At 53.9% G+C, this 21,082-nt stretch overlaps 2 protein-coding genes across 4 annotated transcripts in view; one reads left to right on the top strand and one right to left on the bottom strand.

Annotated features, from left to right (window-relative positions):
• The window catches only part of BNIP3 (BCL2 interacting protein 3), a 14,547-nt gene extending 422 nt beyond the window's left edge, over positions 1-14,125 (top strand). The window contains exons 2-6 of one of the 2 annotated variants that reach the window (XM_021703808.2): positions 7,140-7,290; positions 7,789-7,873; positions 9,377-9,483; positions 9,554-9,703; positions 11,139-14,125. In XM_021703808.2, the coding sequence (XP_021559483.1) occupies positions 7,140-7,290; positions 7,789-7,873; positions 9,377-9,483; positions 9,554-9,703; positions 11,139-11,184 (539 nt within the window). In that variant the 3' untranslated portion in view covers positions 11,185-14,125. Of the gene's footprint in view, positions 1-6,588; positions 7,291-7,788; positions 7,874-9,376; positions 9,484-9,553; positions 9,704-11,138 lie in introns of those variants that run through there. The other variant, XM_044916183.1, reaches the window with a different exon arrangement.
• A 3,945-nt stretch (positions 14,126-18,070) lies between these two features.
• PPP2R2D (protein phosphatase 2 regulatory subunit Bdelta) overlaps positions 18,071-21,082 on the bottom strand; it is a 63,077-nt gene continuing 60,065 nt past the window's right edge. For both annotated transcript variants that reach the window (XM_021703757.1, XM_021703756.1), the window contains one exon: positions 18,071-18,914. In XM_021703757.1, coding sequence (XP_021559432.1) covers positions 18,635-18,914 — 280 coding nt within the window. In that variant the 3' untranslated portion in view covers positions 18,071-18,634. The remainder of the gene's footprint in view (positions 18,915-21,082) is intronic.

Raw genomic sequence — 21,082 nt, 5'->3', positions numbered from 1 at the left:
GTCTGCGGGCCGGGGGCTGGCGGGGAGGACGCGGGCTGGGCGTCTGCGGGCCGGGGGCTGGCGGGGAGGACCCGCTCTGGGGGCTCGCGGGCCGGAGGCTTGGCGGGCCAGACCCGAGTTGTGGGGTTCGGTCGGGGGGGGTTGTGGCTCGCGGGCCGGGACGCAGGTTGGATCCCACCAACAAGCCTAAACTCCGATCGGCGACTGGCCGTCCTGCCTTGAAGTCCCAGCCCCCTGTGTCCGCATAGCTTCTTAAAGGCCGTGTTTTATTCCCTATCCGGTACTTCAGTGTTGGTTTTAGCGAGAAGCCAGGGTGGTTCAGGTTGAATCGTGTGGTCCTCAGATTTAAACCATTATTCTGTCCGTGGGGACCGTTAGGCCATCCTTGGGAGGAAGGAAAGGATGAAGGGGGTTGCTCGTGGTACCGGGCTCAGGTCCACCCACCTCTTTAGTGTAAGATAAGCAGCTTAAGAAATGGTATCGGCAGGTAGTAGGGTTTTTTTTTTTTTAAGTTCAGGTTCCACTTGTACTAGCTGGTCATTCCAAACAGAGCTGGAAATTGATTTGTGGGTTAAGGAAAATACAAGCAGAGGGACACCGTCCCAGTCCATGCAGGGCTCCTGAGCAGGCGCTTGCCCTCCTCCCTGCGCCTGCAGTTTGTGGATCTGCAGACCCTCCTTTGCATTTCAGAGAGCCGCGCCCAGACCCTAAGGGCGCTGCTCACTTGCACAGCCAAGTGGGCGGCAGCTTTGGGGTCTTGCCTCAGGAGGGCCGCTACCCAGGCCTTGTTCTCCGGGCCCCTTGGAGTGATCCCCAGGGCCCGGGAGAAGCCCGCTGACCCACGACCTTTGTATTCTCTGAAGCAGAAGTTCAGTAAGCAAAAGGAGCATGTAAATAAGCTTTGGAGAGGGCTGTTCAAACATTTGGGAGTGAATTTTTCAGCTCATTAGGACTGTTAAATCCTTCTATTCAGAAAAATCTAGTGAGCTGCTGATTATCTTTCTTGTTCCTTACCATGATTTTACTGGGCAAGACATAGTCTCATGATGTGTGTAACCAACCACTTTTTAAAAGTTCTGTAAGCTCTTTAAAATTCTGCATCGACTGATTTTCTTTGAAACAGATAAACACATTAAGGGTTTAAATTTTCTGTCTCTTCTGTAAGATACAGTTGTATGGACTCTTTGCCTTAGGATCGTCCTTTTTCTAATTATCAAGCTACTTCCCCAGCACTGTATCTTACTCACAGCCTGGGATTTAGTCTCTGCAGTGGTTCTGAGTCCTCCTGAGGGGGGCTCAGATCTCCGTTCCTTGACTGACCCCAAACTGCTGAGTCATTGGCCATACAAAATTGCCAGCTTCTGAGTTAAAAGATTTGTTCCTGTGTTTTGCCTATTCTATAAAAAGATGGTTACATACTGAGTGGAAATTCGCGTGGAGGCTCCTCTGGGCCCTTCTGGAGTGTACGTGCTGCAGGGCACTAGCTCGGCCCCAGCCCTCGTGGGTGGAGTCGCTTGCGTCACCCCATGTGGGGCCGCACAGCTGCCCTGAGAAATGTGAGTCCGGGCCTGGTTCCTGGCTGAGGCAGTGCTTGTCCCGTCTGTCCTGATTTGATTACCTCTTGTTTATATTTGAACCAAGTACTGAGCAAGCCTGGGTGAGCCCAGCCTGCAGACAACATCCTCCCTGAGGAGGCAAGAGCAGAACTGGTCCCTTTTTGCCCCCTGGTCCATTCTGTTTGAGCTGTTGTCTAGCAGGATACTGTGTGTGCTTTTCTATCCCCCTTAGACCTACACCTGCCTCGGTCCGGGTGGGAGAGGGAGCTGTGTGCCGATGGTGTCCGTACCACAGGGAGGGGCTTGCACCACTGACTTCCCGCGGGACCCCTGAGCATGAAGCCAAGCTGCTCGTGAGTGCCAGCCTTCAGTAAGGTGCCCGCCGCTTTGCTCCGAGACCGCCCCCTCCCCTCCATGCTTTCTCTGCAGCCAGCCCCACGGTTTGGTTGTCGCAGGCAGCCCACCGTGGGCAGAGGTGTCTGAAGAGAAAAACTGAATTTCTTTTGAAGGGAAATTGGAGGATCGAGAAGTTGGACAGTGAAGGGGTTTCAGCCACCTAGATGCTAGCCCAACCCTCACATCTCACAGATGGTCACTGTGCGGCCCAGAGGCTAAGTGGAAAAGAGGGGAGGCGACCTGTACGATGAAGGGCCAGTGGGATGCTGGGAGCCTGAATGACAACATCTCCGACGGCTGGGTCCTGGTGCACCTCCCGAACCACCGGTGGAGGAAGAACCACCCCATTGGGAACCGGGATCCTGAGTGCTCCACCCCGTTTCGACACTGAAGTTCAAAGTTATGGGTTCATCAGGTCTCTCTTGTTCCTGTCTCACCTAACTTGAGAAGCTTTTGTTATTATTTTCTAAAACACTGTTTTATTTACTTATAAATAACGATTGTGTTTATAGAAAGCTTTTAGCACCTGCAATTTCGTAAATAAAACCCACCTCTCCCAGGGAAGAAGCCCGCTCCGGAACCAGCACCCCTCTGTTGACTTTCATCCCGTTGTCCGGAAGTTTCTTGGGATGCCTGCCGCTCCCCTCATCAGTGCTCTCTCCCACCCTGGCTGCCCAACATCACCATTACAACTTTTTCAAAACATCCACGGGCTGGGATTCTGCATCAGCATTCCAGACCAGAATTTTCAGAGCGCTGGGCGGGCCTTCTCCACACCCGCCAGGGCCACGCAGTGGGGTGTGGCCTTCCTTGTGGGGCTGGAGACAGACACTTGCCTGAATGTGGAGCAGGCGCTGGGGCCAGGGAAGTCGCTGTCCTCTGTCACAGGGGAGGCAGGAGCTGTGCTGGGCACTTCGTGTCTAACTTGTGGAGAGATGGGACGTGGCCTTGCTCTGTGGGGGGGGAGACAGCATGGAGAGGGACGTGAAGTTAGGAAGGAGGGCTTGCCTTGGGTCTGTAATACCACGGTCTGTTTCTTTGATTATACCAAGTTACTTGATAAGTTGTGATTCTGAGGAAGCTTTCTGAGGTCGTAGAGCCACCTTAATCCCTACCTTTCCATCCCCACCTTTATTGCTTAAAAAGATGAGTGATTTTAACGCTCGCGTGATGTAGTTGGAGGAATAGCCAGCCCTGTGTTCCCTTGCCAGGAAGTACGCTTCCTGCTCAGTTGTTGCAGGTTAATAATAAAACACTCGTCCTGGTAAATCATTCTTGGAATACAGCTTTTGGACTCAAAGCTATAGACAGTCCAGAATGGGATTTTTTTACTTTCTCAGGATGCTTAGGGCTTTTTAGGATGTGATTTTTAAAAAACATGAATTTGTCTCATTGGAGTCTTAAGTTGGCCCTTGTGATGTAACAGAAAATACGTACCTGCATCTCATAGTGTTACATGTTAATTATATGTTTATTTTTTAATTTTTTTGAAGATTTTATTTGTAAGTAATCTGTACACCCAACACGAAGTGTGAACTCAACAACCCCGAGATCAAGAGTTGCACACACTGACTGAGCCCCTAGGTGTTCCAGTTACATCTGCTTTAAAAAAATGTTCGTTATGTGATCTTTTTCCCTTCTTCTTGGCACAGAGCTCCAAAAACCCTTGGAATTTCTTGAGTGATACTAGTGGGTTATTGATCAGGGGCCCCTTTGGAACACAGTGTCTGGTAGTGAGGTGACTTGGGGGGTGGGGTAAGAGGGCGGACAGCCCCCTCAAGGGATGGGAGGGGCTGGAGATGGGTTAGAAAACCTTCACACAGCAAGGGTCAGTTGGGTTGAACGAGCCGCCTTCCTCAGCCGGTCCTGCGGGGCTTCCCCAGTGGGCTCTTCCCGAGTCGTATTCTGTCTGGTAATGGGTAGGTGGACGTAAAGTGCCCTCCTGAGTTCTGTGAGTCGTCCTAGGGAGTTACCGCCCCGGCCAGGTGTCGTAGGGCCCCTGACGGGTGGTCTGCAGCGGGAGCGTGAGGGGCCCGGACAGCCCGTGTCAGCTGCTCGAGAGCCGCCGTGCGCTGGGACTGCGTGTGCGGACCCGCTCCGGCTTGGGTGCTGGGGGGACTGAACCCCTGCACGACGCCCCCCCATTGCGTGTCACAAGTGGAGCCAGGCCCGGCGTCTGGGTGACAGGTGGAGCCTAGGAGGGTGGAACCGTGCCGAGCTGGTCTCCTAGCGGGCCCAGTGGCCCCGGACTCCGCGCCAGAGCTTTCATCATGATGCCTCGGGGTCGGGTGGCGCCGGAGGTGGTGGGTGGTGGTGGAGAGCTGGGCACCGTGTCAGGGACGCTGGGGTGTGGGACGCCTGAGGCCCCTGTAGCCGCTGCGTGCCGCGGGGGTGCAGCCCGGGCCTCCTCGTGCGGGCCAGGCCAGCGTGAAGCACTTGAGATGCGAAGGAGAGAAGTCTTGTGCCAACCAGAGAGCTTGTGTGATCGTTTTGTTAGCTAACCGGGAGGCTGAGGGAAGCTGAGGGGCAGGGTCTTTGATTTGCTTTTTTCTGATGGTGACCTATGCAAGCAACAACCGAGGGCAGGTCAGGACTCTGAAGAGATGCCCGCTTGGCGTGCTGGGAAGCTGGGGGCCTGCTGGTGCTTCGGCCCACGTGGTGGAGCGGAGTGGGGGGCTCCGTCCCTGCTGCCCGCACAGTGTTGGAGATCGCGTGGTGGTGTGCAGGGCCGTGCTGGTGTCCGCAGAGGGGCAGTTCTGGGTCACGATAGTTGTAAGACAGTTAGCTACGAACATGGCTCATTGCGTGTCTCTGATCTCTGCATTTCTGTCCGTATAGGCCGCCTTCCCCCTGCCTGTCCCGCCGTAGGCCACCAGAGTGGCCTCTAACAGATGGAGCTGGAAATACATAGACCTGTGACAAAAACAGAAACTGTCTGTCTTGTGCTCGGAAACAGACCTGCACACGTCGCCAGCTTGATTACGGACAGGAAGTGCACGGCACGGGGGCGGGCAAGGGCAGTCTGGTCAGTGAGCGCGGGCAGCTGGCTGTCAGCAGGGAAAACCTCACCCGTTTGGGACCACGTGCACAGACTGAACCCAGGCTCATTAAACCCAGATCTGCATGAGGGTCCCCACCAGACAGGTCTCCATGGCTACAGAGTAGAAAGAAACAGAAACTGTGAATTAAAATCGAAGACTTCTATTAGAACATGACCTTAAACCTGAAAAGGCAAGCCACAGGGAAAGTTACTTGCAGCATGTTCAGACGAAGAAAGGCTTGTGTCTTGAATATTGAACTCCTACAGAAAGAGTAAGAGATTTTTGAACAGCTAATTTACTAGTTCTTTCAGAGAGTGCGTGGAAGGGCAGAGCGAGAGCGAGAATCCCAGGGAGACTCTCCGCTGAGCATGGCCTGACACAGGGCTCGATCTAAGGACCCTGAGATTATGACCTGAGCCCAAACCAAGAGTGGACGCTCAACCGACTGAGCCACCCAGGCGCCCCTTGAACAGCTAATTTAAAAAGATGCTGTCCAAATGGCCAGTAAACATAGGAAAAGATGGCCAGTTCCATTGGAACTCCGAGAAATGTAAAGTAAACCACACAAGACACCGTCACAGAATGGCTAAATTTAAAGACGGGTTTATTGGGAGGATCATACCTTGGTTCAGGTGTGGCAGAGGGCAGGCCTTTCCTAATACCACTGAATCTACACGTGCTACTATTTTTGGCTGCAGTCCTGCTCCTGGGTCTGTTGACAGAAACGAGAGTGTGGCCACCATGAAACATGAGCAGTTATGGGGGCGCCGGGGTGGCCCACTTGGCTAGGCGTCTGACTCTTGGTTTCAGCTCAGGTCATGGTCAGGGTCCCTCCGGGTGCACGCTGTCTCTGTCTCGCAAATAAATCAGCCTTAAAAAAACCTACCAGCAGTCGGAAGCACCAGTGGTTGCTGCCACGTACCTAACGGACAGACAGCTGGTGGCGGAGCCGTCCGGTGCATGCTGGGCCGCAGCCCCAACACGCGGTGTGCTCGTCCACGAGCACTTGGCGGGCCCCCAAGTCCAGCCCCATCGGGCATTGTGGTTGGATCCCACCCCCCCAGCTGTGCCAAGCCTGCTGCTGGCAGTGCGCTCGGGATGTCTGCGTGTAGGGTCGCATCCACCCTTCGGGACGGGCCAGGACTGTTCCTGAGCCTCCCACCTGTCGGCCTCCCCAGACGCAGGCACAGCCGGCGGCTGCTGCTCCCCAACCAGTCCTTGCCGGGCCCCTGACTGGGGTGCTGACGTGTGTGTGAGGGGGGGGTCCCTCTCCTAGCAAGCAGGCTTCCGCTGTGCAGCACGGCGTGCCCAGGGCAGTGTTGAGGTCGGGCGGTGGGCTAGCCAGAGAGCAGCCTCGCTGAAGACCCAGGCTTCACTTGGGGGGTGTGGTGGTGGGTCGGGGGCGGTAGGTGCTAGGTTCTATTTTGGTAAGCAGATGATCTGGTGCCAAGACAGCTCTCTGAATCCACAAAATCTGGGTAGAAGCAGTTTGGGATGGATAGCAATTGTCAATTTTTAGTTCAAGTAAGAAGGCTGACTTCTTCCTGTGAAGATGTGGCTAATTGAATACGTGGGGGATGGCTTGTTCCGGTCAGTCACGGTCAGTGAGAAATTACCTTTGTTCTAGGCAGTGTGTGTTCTTCTGGCTTCAGAGGGAAGTAAATACAGAATAGCAGAGACGAGTTTTGTGGGGCCTCAGGATCAGAATGTGATGCTGGTGTAGAAATAAGTGGATAAGAGATAGTATAAACCTTTAAAAAAACTTAAATCTCTTAAGCTCTTGTTGATGCCCTTTTTCTTCTAGAAGTTGAGTGGGAGAAAAGCATTGCGGTCTGTTGGACTCTGCTGGCCCAGCAGGTTACCAGGCACCACCTGTCTGGTGTCCAGGAATGGCAGGAGACCCACAGAGGAGTGTCTGGGTGCCAGGGGCCGGCCTCGGGTCCCTGGGAGGGTGAGGCCAGGCCAGCCACTGGGATGCACCTGCCGGAGATGGGCGCCTGGCGTGTGTTTTGGCAAGTTTCAAGGAGTTGGCCTGTTGTGTGTCCCCGGCGCTTCTTAGACATGGAAGGGCGGGCTGGTTGTCTGTCAGGCCTAGGCTCCGCAGTGGGCAGAAAATCCCAACGGTGCCCTTCTGTGTCTCCATCAGGCTCCTGGGTGGAATTGCACTTCAGCAATAACGGGAACGGGAGCAGCGTTCCAGCCTCTGTTTCTATTTATAACGGTGACCTGGAAAAAATACTGCTGGATGCCCAGCATGAGTCTGGACGGAGTAGCTCGAAGAGCTCTCACTGTGACAGGTGGGTAAATAAGCACGTCTGTTCCGGTGCTGGTTCATCCTGCGTGCGGGCCAAATCCCAGAGTGCCCCCCCCCCGCCCCCCCCGGTTCGCGGGAGCCTGGCCCTCCGGTGGGAGGGATGGGGCCTGGTGTGTGGAAAGGCCGGTGGGGACGTGGCGCGCAGCCAGTCTCTGGGCCTCTGCCCTGGCGCGTCCTGGCGAGCTGCAGACGGCGCGGCTGAGTCAGAAAGCAAAGGTCAGGTGCCCTCGGGCTGGGCCTCGGAGCTCAGAGCCGGTGAGAAGGGCCTGCCGAGTCCACCCCCCACCCCCCGGGACTGGCTCCCCTCTGCCCGCCAGGCTTGGCCAAAGGGGAGCAGGGATGGTGGGAGGGGAGACGTGGGTGCTGGCGCCCGTGCCTCCTCGCTGAGGAGCCGGGCCTGGGCCCGGGGGGCCTCCGCTTCTCACGACAAAGCATGTTAACATCCCGTGATTTCTCGCATTCCCTTCTGCGTGCCTACCAGCCCACCTCGCTCACAGACCCCTCAAGACACGACCCGAGCTTCGGAAATAGACACGCACAGCATCGGAGAGAAAAACAGCTCTCAGGTGGGCTGCGGCAGGTGCCGGTCTGCCCGCACGGTGAACGTGGCCGGTGGGACTGAGGAGGGAAAAGTGTGTTTTTTGTACAGGGGTCTCTTGGCTTTTTCTAAAGCTGTGGGGTGGGGGCATCCCCCCCGCAGGCCTCACTGAGCTGAGCACAGCAAGTACGGGCTCCGCTTAGCACGTGTTGCGGGGCCTGCAGCCCGGACGGGCCCCCGTGGCCGGTGGGGAGGGTCCCTGGGAGCCACTTTGTGGCTGGTCTCCGTCTTGGCTAGCGGTCGGCGGTGAGTGGGTTCTGGAGAGCCTGGTATGACGCACGGAGCCCCTCGGGGGCTCTGCCAAGTGTGGGGGTGGCGTGGACATGCCGCAGTTGGCTGCCAGAGCCTCTGGCTTGCTAATGGCGCTTGCGTGGCTCAGTGTTAGGAGCAGACTGGCCACTTACTCAGTCGGAGGCCACCGTCCTATCATGTGCTCAAATGCTTCCTGGGTCTTACACGCCGGGGCTACGTTCCGTTGTCAGGGAGGCCTGTCTCAGAACCTGGGGCCCTCCGGTGCTGGGCTCTGAGGCCCTGGCCCCCCAGGACCACCGGACCGGCGCACGTTGGGATGCATGGGCCAGGTTTCCTTTGGGTGTTTTCAGTGATGATGAGAACACGAACAGTTGACAACTTCTTTCCCGTATTTAAAAACCGCGGAGGAAGCGAGGTCTTGTGGTTGGTACCACTGATGCGCTGGATCCCTCTGGGCCTCCCTCCCACCCAGGCCCTCCAGGGGCCCTGATGGTAGCTGCAGGGCAGCTGGTTGGTTTTGTCTACTGCATTCTAGAGTAGCTTTTGCTGATTTTCAAAAGGAATTACATAATCTGGTTCAGTTTTTTTTTTTTTTAAAGATTTTATTTATTTGACAGAGACACACAGCGAGAGGGGGAAGACAAGCAGGGGGAGTGGGAGAGGGAGAAGCAGGCTTCCCGCTGACCAGGGAGCAGGGAGCCCGATCCGGGGCTCGATCCCAGGACCCCGAGATCATGACCTGAGCCGAAGGCAGACGCTTAACTGACTGAGCCACCCAGGTGCCCCTGGTTCAGTTTTTTAAACGAAAAAAAACAAAACTACCTGTGATCCTCCTTTTTAAAGTCCCCTATAATTAGCATGTTGTCTTAACGCGTTTTAGTTGTAGCTTGAAAACACAGGTGTGTGAGTTTTCGGTTCTTTCCCTCCCACTGAACACGAAATTGTCCTTTTCCAAAGACTGTGGCTTTGGCTGCCAATCCTGTAGCCACAGACGCATGGGGTCTGCAGATTGTCGTCTAATCTGAAAACCCGCCCCGCGGTCAGCATCTGCGTGTGGACGCCGTGTCCTCACTGCTTCCTTAAGGGACCGTGTCAGCAGCCCCGCGTCTGTCTGGGAAGCAGGGACGTGAGCGGAGGCCACACCGGCCTGGTGACGCGTGTGCAGGGGGACGGGCGGTGCTTGGCGTGGCTGCGCTGAGTGTTCACGGTTCTGTCGTAGTCTGAGGAAGATTACATCGAGAGAAGGAAAGAAGTCGAGAGCATCTTGAAGAAAAACTCAGACTGGATTTGGGATTGGTCAAGTCGGCCGGAAAACATCCCCCCCAAGTGAGTGTCTTCGGTGGCGCGGGGGCTTCCTGGACGAGCAGACGGCTCACTGGCTTGTCTTCCTCCCCAGGGAGCTGCTGTTCAAGCACCCGAAGCGCACGGCCACGCTCAGCATGAGGAACACGAGCGTCATGAAGAAGGGGGGCATCTTCTCCGCGGAGTTCCTGAAAGTCTTCCTCCCGTCCCTGCTGCTCTCTCACCTGCTGGCCATCGGGTTGGGGTGAGTGAGGCCGCGCGTGGCCTGCGTCCCAATAGTCCTGAGTACGGGGAACTTGTCAACCCTTGTTCAGTTACAGATCATAAGTCAGCTTGGGTAACGTGAGCATGTGGACAAGGCCCAGAATGTGGACCCCAGACCCTGGGAGGGCGCGGGTCCCCTTACTTGCTGGCCGCACTGAGATCGTGTCTGCCTGGTGCTTCCTGGATGCCTGGCTTCCAGTCTGGGCCATCGCGTGTCGGCGCGGACCCCAGGTTCACTCCTTCCGTTCTCGCCCTGTGGACGGATGCTCTAAACTGTCCCTCCCGCTGCAGCTGGCTGGGCTTGGGGACCCGCCACACCTCCCACAGCGCAGCCCCGTTCCAGTCGCAGGGAAGCGAGCCCCGTGCGTCTCTGGCATCTCTTACCGTGGGCCGGGCTTCCCGCAGCCTTTGTCGTGGTGTGTCATGGGGTGCCACGGTGTTGTGTGTGTGCAGCTTGCCGGACAGACCGGATTATCTTCACGGGCATCTGACAGAGGCTGGCCTCCAGGGCCCCGAGGAAAACAGGAGGAGACAGTCCCCCATTTTCCCAGATCCCGTGAATGGGGCTGTTCAAAGTCGTAGGGCAGGTGGGCGCTTCCTGGTCTTGCAAGGTTCCTCCTGGCCCACCAGCCCTGTGGGAAGTGAGCGCAAGGCTGCCTTCCGTGCCCCCCACCTCGGAGTCTTGGAGCTTCAGACCCTCGTTCTGGGAACTGTGCCTGGGATGTGGCTTCCCAGTGGGCCAGAGGCTCCTGGACGTCAGTGTCCAACGTGAAAGTCCTCCACGGTCCTGGGCCAGACCCTGTCCCCTTTCCTGCTTGGAGTCTCCAGCTTTATTCTGGCCCATGTGTCTCAGCCGGGCTTGGAATTTTTTCCAGAACTAGCAAGTTAGGTTCCGTGGGAGCAGGGCCTGGTGCAGGTTCAGTACCTGGCTTGGGCCTTCATTTTCTGCAGCCCGCTCCCACCTAGCGTCCCTGCCTTTCCCTGCCAGACTCGGAGCTTGCTGGTGGCCCGGACCCGTCAGGGCTGCCTGTGGTGGTTGGAATGAAGTCCACCCCAGCAGGATTTGTGGGCTCTTTTCTGCCCGAGGGCAGGGCTTTGGTGAGGTGGGTGGTGGTGCCCTGTGGCCGGCTCCCCAGCAGCGTGTCACTGCGTGAACGCAGAGTCAGGCTGTGTCATGCGAGCATTTGTGGTGGTTGGTGGCTGCCTCTGGGTATGGAGCACGCTGGTGTTAGAGCACAGCTGGGGTTTTTCGGAATTAGACTATAAAATACGTAATGACAAATCATGAAGCACTTGATAGATTCGTCACAGAGTTCTTAAAAGCGGGTCGAAGGTAGCCAGTCCCGACCACAGAAGCTCTAACCAAGCCCGAGCGGCCCCGTCTCCGCTAACTGCTGATTGCTTTTTCTGTGAAGGATCTACATCGGAAGGCGTCTGACAACTTCCACCAGCACCTTTTGATGAAGCGTTGGAAGCCGGCTCTCGCCCTGCAGTGGGGTTTCTGTCGGAGCTGGAGGCGGCGCGGGGTGAGCCGCCGCCTCGGGCTGGGGCAGCTGTGCCACTTGATGGGTCTGTCTGTTCTGTAAATGCTGCGTCCCTAATTGAATAGAACGGAAGAAGAGTTAAAAAAACCATGCCAACTTGTAGTCATACCTATGGGATCAATTAATAAGCATGTCCTACTGATTAACATCTACTGTAATAATTTGGTAGTAAAATTTGTTTGGATATTATAAATATCGAAGTATAAATAATTTTAACACTAGATAGGACATGTAGTGTTTTAACAAAAATTATCTGTAACCAGTTATTCAGTTTAAAATACTTTATATTTGAAAAGACTACATAAGGGGTTTACCCCAGATGAATTATTCGTGGCCTTACACACTGTCCCAGGAAATACTGTGTTTAAGCAGATGCAGGTCGTCGTCACTGAAGACCGCGCTTAGCTCCGCAGTCGGTCATGCGGCGGAATCCGAGGGGCAGATGCAGACTCAGTCCTGCTCCAGCACGAAGCCGTGGGCCCTGCAGGGTGTTAACAGCTGCCCGGGCAGGTGGTCTTCTGTCCTGGGCACCTGCTAAGTATCTTTCCTCTCTTAGCTCTCTGGATTGCTGAACTTAGTCCTACTCTTTGTGTTCGGTTTTTGTGCTCTTAGAATCAGCTTCATTCTAAGCAAACCTGTGTCTACTTCCAAAGACTGGAAATAGAAAAAAATAAATTTTTGCCAAATCCTTCAGAGATGACTGTAGTCACATATGGTTTAAATGAAATGTCAAAAATCTTTTTGATTAAACCAGGCGTCGGCCTCGTTATCACCATTACCTATTGGACAGCATATTTTAAAGCCTGCCTCTTGGACATCCTGTGTGTACCCCGTTGTGTTATCTGTTCACGTTTCCATCCTCATTCAGTTGTGTTAAAATAACATTCTAAGTTTTTAAAATTTCCATTTATATTTAAATGATTACTCTGGACCTAGCAGCAGACAGCTGCCTTATTGGGAGAAAGCTGGTTGAACGGCATCGGAATTCATGTAACTTCTCTAGAAAAGATAAAGATCCAAGTCATGTGGACATGCTGTGGTCAAGCCAATCCCTTGTGACTTGCAGTAGATGGATTTGCCTATTGTCAGAAACAAAGGGGCTCGTTCCTTTGCTGCTTCTGTCCCAAGGGCCCCGACGGTGGGGGCTGCACTCTGCATGGCCGAGTCAGGTCCGGCATCTTTGGGATCTGCACCCCTCACGCATAGGGACTACCCTGTGCCTTCTGAACCGTCGCCTGGGCGATTGGGGGCCCTCTGCAAGGCAGTTCCTTTGTCCCCCTCTTGGTGGCATTAGTGAGCACTGAGCTGAGCAGAACTGGCTGGAAGTCCTCCAGAACTGTTAGGAAAGTGCTCTTCTGTGAGGGACCTGGGCTTTCTAGAGGCCCCCCCCACACTCAGCGTGGAGACGGACATTTGACTCTTTCAAGTGCTGTATTTGCATGGATCTCTGTGTGTGGTGGTCTTCCTTTTGGGTAGGATAATAGCGCTGTAGAGGCTTTGCGAATAGCCCTTTGTACCTTTCACTGTATTCACTGAATAGCAGGTTTACATGTTTGGATTATGGTAAATGACGTAAAACATGTAGTTGCACTTCTGAATGCAGCTTCCTGGTCCAGACACCTGCAGACTCTGGTGGGGCTCTGGAGGAAAATCAGGCATCACCTGGAAAACCACCTGCTCGTTCCTTCTCACCTAGGACGCACTTGTAGGGATCTACCCTGAAGATAAACGTGGGTCGAGTTGGAGACACTTGAAAGCAGTGTGGTCCCATGTGCAGGCAGGTGGTGACTGCACTGTGGCGCTCCCTTGCTGGAGCCCAGTGCGGCTTCTTAAAACGACCACGAGGGTTCAACAGACGGCTGGGGATTTCTGGGGTGTACTGGTTTCCCAACAAACAGGAACTGGAGTTGGTGGCAGGCAGCTTAGAGTGGCCACCACGTTTCTGATTGGTCGGTCTTCCCATCCGTTCTTCCCCAGGACCGGTCTGCTCCGCCCGCTGCATGTACTAGGGATTCCTAGTGCCGAGGGGAGAGGCCTACCTGGGGAGGGCGGTCCAGCTTCCGTATGGGCTTTCCAGTATCAGGCGAGCTGCCCAAACTGCAGACTGGTGAACAAAATAAAGTATTTGAAAAAAGAATATACATGGTGTGCTATCATTGCAAAAAAGAGCAAAGAACACAACTGCTCACTTGTGGAAAAAGAAACCCCGAATACAGGAATGTGGGAGACTGGCTGCCGCCAGGGGTGGGGGGTGGCAGCTAGGGGGCATGGGAAGTAGGCAGGAGAAGGAAGGCGTGTGCCTTTTTCGTGATGGACTCAGAACCACAGCAATGCTTCGAAGCCAAAATCCATAATCGAAGGCAACGTTTTCAAGGGAATTCAAAATGCAACACAAGTAGGGAAACATTACAAGTAAAGGAGGGCACGCTGGTGGGGCAGGGGAGGTGGACAAAGCAAAAGGAGTAGAGGGTGGGCCAGAGCCAGCGGTGGATTGTCACTGGGGGTTTCTGCATTAGCTCACAGTCTTAAACACCTAGACAATCATGGCCATCCATACTAGTGTGTGTGCAAACACGAAGGTTTCTAGCTTTGTCCACAGGGCCTAATGAGCAATGCCGAGTCAACAGAAGGCTGGCTGGTCCTAGATCTGGTTCCTCACGCTATTCTTCAGTGATTCCAGGACAAGGGGCAGGAGTCAGGAAGGGCTCAAAAGCCAAGGTGAAGGAACCCACAGTGGCCCAAAGTGGGACAAGCAAGGAGCAAAGCCGCTACAGTGATGGACGTTGACCCAGAGACTCGTGGGCATCCCCGAGTCCACGCTGACAGCAGATGGGAGAAAGGCACAGTTCTTCCTCATAACTCCAGCTGCGTACAGAGGGGCTGACGGGACGACTGACCATCAGGCAAACACAGCTACCGAATCCGTGGATGCTGGAGTGAGTGGGTAAAGGTGTGACAAAGAGCAGAGGGCCTCCCCATGGGAGAGTAATCACAAAGTGAAAACTCTGGAGCTTGACGGTGAAGAAGCCGCGTAGAGCCAGAATAAACCCATGCGCACACGGTCAATGACCCAACGAGAAAGGCGGCCAGAGCCCGTGGTGGGGAGGACTGTCTATTGTGGAGATCTGGACCCCTGTGCTACCGCAGAGCACGATGCAGGGCACCTGGCTGGCTCTGTGGGTGGCGCATGTGATTCTTGATCTCGGGGTTGAGAGTTCAAGCCCCACATGGGGCATAGAGATGGCTTTAAAATCTTGGGGTGCTGGAGTGGCCAGCTCTTCATTTGGGCTCAGATCATGATCCTCAGGGTCATGAGATGGAGCCCTGCATCAGGTTCTGCACTCAGCGGAAAGTCTGCTTGACATTCTTTCTCCCTCTCCCTCTGCTTGCATGCTAAAGTAATTTTTTAAAAAAGATTTTATTTATTTAAGAGAGCACAAGTGAGGGAAGGGGAAGAAGGAGAGGGAGAAGTAGGCTCCCCACAGAGCAGGGAGCCCGACATGGGGCTCGATCCCGGGACCCCAGGATCATGACCTGAGCCGAAGGCAGATGCTTAACTGACTGAGCCACCCAGGCATCCCTAAAATAAATCTTTAAAATAAGATAAAAATCTTCAAAAAAAACTGTTAAAACCACCCAACAATGAGTTTAAGACCTGAAACCATAAACTAGAAAAAAATGGGCAGTGGCCTCCCTGACACTGATCTTGGTGATGGTTTTTTGGACTTGACACTGAATGCAAAAGCAACAAAAGCAAAAAATAAACCAGTAGGACTACACCAAACTAAAAATCTTAATGCTCACCAAAAGGAAGCCATCAACACGATGAAATGGAAACCTACTAAATAGTAGAAAACATCCGTAAATCGTATATCTGATAAGGGGCTAATATTCAAAATAATTCCTACAACTTCACGGTAACAAGTCAATTGGATTGAAAATGGGCAGAAGACAGGAGCAGACATTTCTCCGAAGATGACATCCAGACGACCAGTAGACACATGAAAAGATGCTCAACATCACTCATCAGGGAAATGCAAATCAAAACGACGATGATCTATCACCTCACACCTGTTGGAATGGCTAAAAATAGAAAACATGAAAACAACAGATGTTGGCAAGGATGCGGAGAAAAAGGAACCCTCATACACTGCTGGTGGGAAAGGAAGCTGGTGCAGCCACTCTGGAAAACAGTACGGAGGTTCCTCAAACAGACCCCACCTGCGCTCACGCCCCAAGGAGGGACACGCTGCCAGACGAGGCGTGGATGAGCCCAGTGGCCCAGGCCCAGATGACACTCACCTCCACACGTTCTTCTGTCCAGGATTCCCTGCTCATCCCTTCGGGGCCACAGCTCCACGGCGTGCAAGTGTCCCTGCGTCCTGTATGCTCCCACCCCTCGCCAGCTCCATGGGGGCGCAGTGTGGGGCCGAGGCACGGAGTGCAGACCGGAGCCCCTGACCATGACTGCGTGCCGCAGGGTACCCACCTGCACCCCACCACACTGGTGTGAGGGAAACCCTCGGCCGAGGGCCTGCGTGCAGCAAGCACCCAGTAGAAGGGGGTTGTCACCATCAGGAGTAGCACGCAGGCCTGTGACTGGGCCTGTGACATCCCTGTGTTTGTCGGGGGGGGAGGGTGCTGCCTTTTACCCCCATGTGATCCCTACCCCATCCATACTTGGCTCCCGGCCCCGCCCCCAGCCTGTGTGGAGACCCCTCATGGGGGAACATGCTCAGCTTCCTGGGGTGCTCCCTGCTGTGGGCACAAAGGAGCCCCTTTGCACCGAGGATGGGACCCAAGGCAAGCACAGTCAAGCCTGGCCAGGCAGGTATGAGTTGACCACACAACGGGCCTTCCGGTGAGGGAAGGAGCCCAGGGTCAGGAGGCCGAGGCCTGAAGGCTGCCGTCTGTGGGCCCCGGACGCTGCCTTCTCTCCCCGGGGAAGGCCCAAGGACCAGGGTCTTGGTCAGTTATCACAGCAGCTCGTACGAGGCTTTTCTTGACTTCCTACACTCCCCTGCCAGAGCGGAGCCAGGTCATAATGAAATGGTGGTTCCATCCCTGCGTAACCCCCACGACACGGCCCTAGGGCAACCCCCGCCTCAGACCGGGGTGCGCACAGAACATCCCCCAGACGACAGGCGCCTGCTGGCCCTTCACCTCCGGAGCCGAGGCGTCGCCGTCACCCAGGCCGACTCAGGACTCCTCTGCGCACAGAGCACGGGTTTGAAAGACAAAAGCCCAAGTGCCAATTTAGACATTCTTCTCAACCCCCTCAAGCAAAGACCTGTAGCAATTCCTCCTGGGAAAGCAACGTGGTGACCCAGAGCCCTGGACTCAGCCTGGCCAGCAGGAACTGCCCACACGTGCGGAGCACGGAGCTCTGGGGACAGCCTGCAGCTGGGCAAACGGGGCCACTTAGCTCCTCGAGAAGAGCGGCAGAGACATGGCCTTTGCTCTTGTCTCACCGCGAACGCCGAGGATTTGCGGACAGCTGACCACCCGACTGAGTCTTACGCTAGCTTAGTAGCTCGATTTTTCTTAAAAATAGAAAAAAAAGAAAAAGAAAAGCCTGTCTAAATCCACACATGAATAAAGTGTATTCACCCCAATCCAGGTCCCCAGCCTAGAGAGCACGACAGCTTTAGGAAAACGGCAGCACAGAATTCCTAAGGATGAAAACAACTCACACAGCTGGCTTTCAGGAACAGAGACAATGTAACTGTAAACGAGAGTAAAGGGGAACGCTGAGGGGAACGCTGCGGCGGCCTCGGGGACAGCACCTCCTCCAGTGGGGTCCCCTCTGTGATGTGGTGGCAGGCCCGCTTCCTACTTGGGAGAAGCCGTCTGAACACACAGTGCAAATCCAGTTAGACATTTAAAATTTATTACACCTTTTGATCAAAATAGTTGAACACGTATATACAATCCCACTGGAACTTTTTTCTGAAGGACCAGGGTGGACTAACACGAGACCCCTGCGCCACACCTCAGATCTGTCAGTTGTGCCACGACGGATATACAGTAAGAATTATTTTTAAATTAATTGTACTTTGAAATTCTCCATTTCTAGCTGAATGTGAATGGAAGTGGCATTCTGTTAACGTTAATTCAGGGTAATGAACAGAATGTTCATTATCAAGACATTTGTTCTTACAGATCGGTATCTTTAGTAATCAAAATACGCCTTAAAATTTCAAGAGCGGTGCGCGCACCCTGGCGCTCCCGTCCCCTGGAGGACGCTGTGATTGGGGCCGGGTGTGAAATCCCAGTGAGGGCCAGTCACGTAGCATTGTTAAACCTCTCCAGTTTGTCTTGGGAAATGCTGATTTCTGGTATCAAAGATCCTACTTTAAAAATACGCCACCAGGGTACTGGCGGCATCACGTAGTAATTACAGTTGGTTAATTCTGCTGGCTTGAAATGCAGTATGAAATTGAGCATGCATGTAATCTCAGCAATTTTTAGAAAGAATATTCCTCCCACAAGCACTCTTTAAAAAGGTTTAAAGAGAAAGCACGTCCGTGTTCCCGGCTGTACTGGAAACCAGACGTTGTACGTCCGCAGCGGCGGTTCTGCTGCTCGAACGCTCCTTCTCAGAGGCGGTCCCGGGCTTTGCGCAGACCTTACCTGGCACGTTACCTGCACTCTTTCCACAGAAACGAAACAGAGTGACAGTTTGGGACGGACGGGTTCAGAGCACACGTGCTACCATTCTGCCCACGGAGGACAGAAGCTTTTCACATTGTTCCAAAGCTCGATTCTGCAGAATTCCATTATGTGCCATGAAAGCAAATAAAAAGCCGATACTTATCTTGGATTTAAAAACACGTTTTAGAGTGTGTTGCTTTTATTCAGTGGTCACACCAGAAGGCGTGATGGTAGATACAGGTGTGTGGGGGAGTAAAGCTGCCTAAGCCCGCTTGGCGAACCCACGCCCGCAACGGGGGCCGCCCGGGCTCGGAGGAAGGCGGAGGGGTGGGGGGCACGGCGGCACACGCGCGTGAAGGCCCGAGTGTGATGGGGGCGCTGGGGGGGGGGCTGCAGAGAGAGAGATGTTCCATCAGACAACTTTTCTCTTGGGTGTTAACTTTCTGGTCTACAAACTGGAAAGCAAGGCTCAGACTGAAATAAATACATTTATTCTGAGTAATGGCCATTATTGAGCACTGTCCACCAATGCTGCGCTGAGTGGGTGAGTGAGTGTTCCACGGAGCAGCGACCCTGCCCGCCTCACCACAGGCGGAAGGCCGGCCCCTCCAGTCTGTGAGGGGGAGCGGTCAGCGCCTTGCTGCTCCTCACAGGGAGGAGGATGCGCCCCTCCTTGGAGAAGACAGCCGGGCTCAGTCCCCGTGCTGGCTTCCTTAGTTGACTTTGTCCTGAAAGATGTACAGGTTGTTGGTGGCGGCCACGGCGATAATGTTCTCCGCCGGGTGCCAGGCCGTGTGCAGGATCTTCTTATTGAAGTCCAGACTGTCCACACTAATCTCATCCTTCTTTCTCTTACCGCCTGTACACACCTTCCGAGGCTTTAAGCTGGCTCGAGGCTTGCTGTTCTCCCGGGAGGCTTCCAGCGTGACATCCCTCCGTGTATTCCGATCAAACATCCTGAAGAAGTTGTTGTAGGACCCCGTCATGATCGCACTGCTCAAGACAAGAAGAGAGAGTAACGCCTGTCAAGGACGAAGTGCTCAACACCCCTGCCACACGCGGGCCCAGCGCCCTGGACGCCCAGCGGGGTCACCTTCCCTCACCCCTCCTCTACCTGACAAGACCATTTCCAGAAATAAGAAACAACAGTAAGAACAGTCAGGAGAGACATGCAATGAAAATTTCCTCCTGAACTGCTTATGTGCCATCATGTCAGCAAAAATATACAGTACAGAATAGAAAAGGAAAAAAAGAATAGCCACACTTTTATTTACACTTTTTTTTAAAGTGATCTCTACACCCAACATGGGGCTCAAACTCATGCCCCGGAGACCAAGAGTCCTGTGCCCTTCTGACTGAGCCAGCCAGGCGCCCCACATTAATGCATTTTTAAAAAGTAAAAAAATCCGACACAGTCATCTGTCCCAGCCATGAGTAACTGATTTATTTTCAGGTCTTGAACATTTCCAACTCTGTCAATGATTCAAAGTTGGTTTGTGTTCAGTGGACATTAGTCAGACTTCTCCCAGCACAACACACAGTAGCTCAAAGAATACTTTTTAATTCATTTTGATGTCAAAAAGTTCTTTCACAGGAAGCAACAAGAACACAAAGGGGAAAAGTCCTAGACCTTAGTGCGGGTCTCAGACGCTGCCGTGCTGCCCACGGTCTCATTTCTCCAGCATTAATTCTAATGGCTTCCGCCGTCTCTACAGTCGAAAACGTTTGTTACACTGGTACAAACTTCTGGTCTTTTTCTACAAAACTGAGAGGAAAATGACTCTCAGCGAGTGCTGCCATGATTTGACCCGTGGCCACCACAGACAAGGAGGGGGTTCAGACCTTGCCCCGCGGACGGGGCGGATCCTGCTGGCGGCACAGCCCGGTCCCGGCAGCTCCCTGCAGTCTCCTCCTCCGAGGAGCCCACGGCCTCCTGTCTCATCGAGGCACGGCTAGTGGCTGACCCTGACTGCGGGCAAACCCCTCATCATGGTCTGACTAAACTCCACCCAGAAAACAGGATCAACTCAGAAGACTACTCGCAGCTACCCTTATTCCGCTTCTGGTCTCGAACACCGGGAGCCCAGGGCGCTCTCCGGCTCAGCCTCGTGGGCCAGACGACGTCCATGGAAGGCTGAGCAGGAAGTGCGCCCACGAGGAGCTTCCGTCCACGCTCCTCCAACTTAACTGAACTCGCCACAATTCCTCAGAACACAGACCAGTAAGATTCTTTCAGGAAGATGCTATTTTATTATCGGCACTGATTACAACTGCTGGTGCCTGGTAAAAATGAAAGCAGACCAACTTCAATACAGACTCATTATTTCTTTAGATTTTCTGACCACCACGGCCGCATGGGAGGTGGGAGGTTGGCGTTCCCACTGCACTGGTCCAGTGACCCAAACCACACAAATGACCACCTTCCCAAGCACCTGGCCAGGTGGCATCCTGTTCCCTGGTGGCAAAGTGGACCCAGGAGCAAGTGGCTATGTCCATTTCTGCTAGACAACCTGAGCACAGCCAAACGGTGCCACATGACTGCACGGCCCCGGGCAGAGTGCAGGTCTCCCTTCGCACCCTGCCCCCCGGCCCCACGTCACACCATCCCTCAACAGGTGCTCCCTGGCAAGAAGGGAGGGGAGCGTTTGCAGAGATGAAAGAACAGGTAAATGTTACTGGAAAGCTGTCGGATATTCCTGAGGATGGGTAATGGAAGGGCATTTTTCAGTATTTTGGATATACCAAGCATAAAAAAAATACAGTGACTGCCCATCTACCCATAAGCCACTGCTAGCTCAGTCTAGAAAGACCGGTCTCCCACCCTGGGCCCCTAGCGGGACAGACAGTCTTATAGTAGGGGAGGATCATTCCCGTACATGTTTACATCTCGAACAGTTACGCATTCTTAAAAACGCAACCATCTTGTACGTTCTAGATGACACAGAAATCATCGAATCATATTCTTCTAACAACACGCTTTCTTTGCTCTTTATCCTTGTGAGATCATTTATGGTTCTTAGTATTGCAGGTTATGAACAGACAACAAGTTCCTTGTTCACTCACCCGACGGTGAACACTGGGCTCCTTCAGAGGTTCGCTAGTTCCTGTTTCTGAACATGTTTTCTTACCTGTATGTGCATGAGGTTCCTGACCCACGCAGG

The sequence above is a fragment of the Neomonachus schauinslandi genome, chromosome 6, assembly GCF_002201575.2.
Source record: "Neomonachus schauinslandi chromosome 6, ASM220157v2, whole genome shotgun sequence".
Classification (NCBI taxonomy): domain Eukaryota; kingdom Metazoa; phylum Chordata; class Mammalia; order Carnivora; family Phocidae; genus Neomonachus; species Neomonachus schauinslandi.
This window is presented reverse-complemented; position numbering and strand designations above follow the sequence as displayed.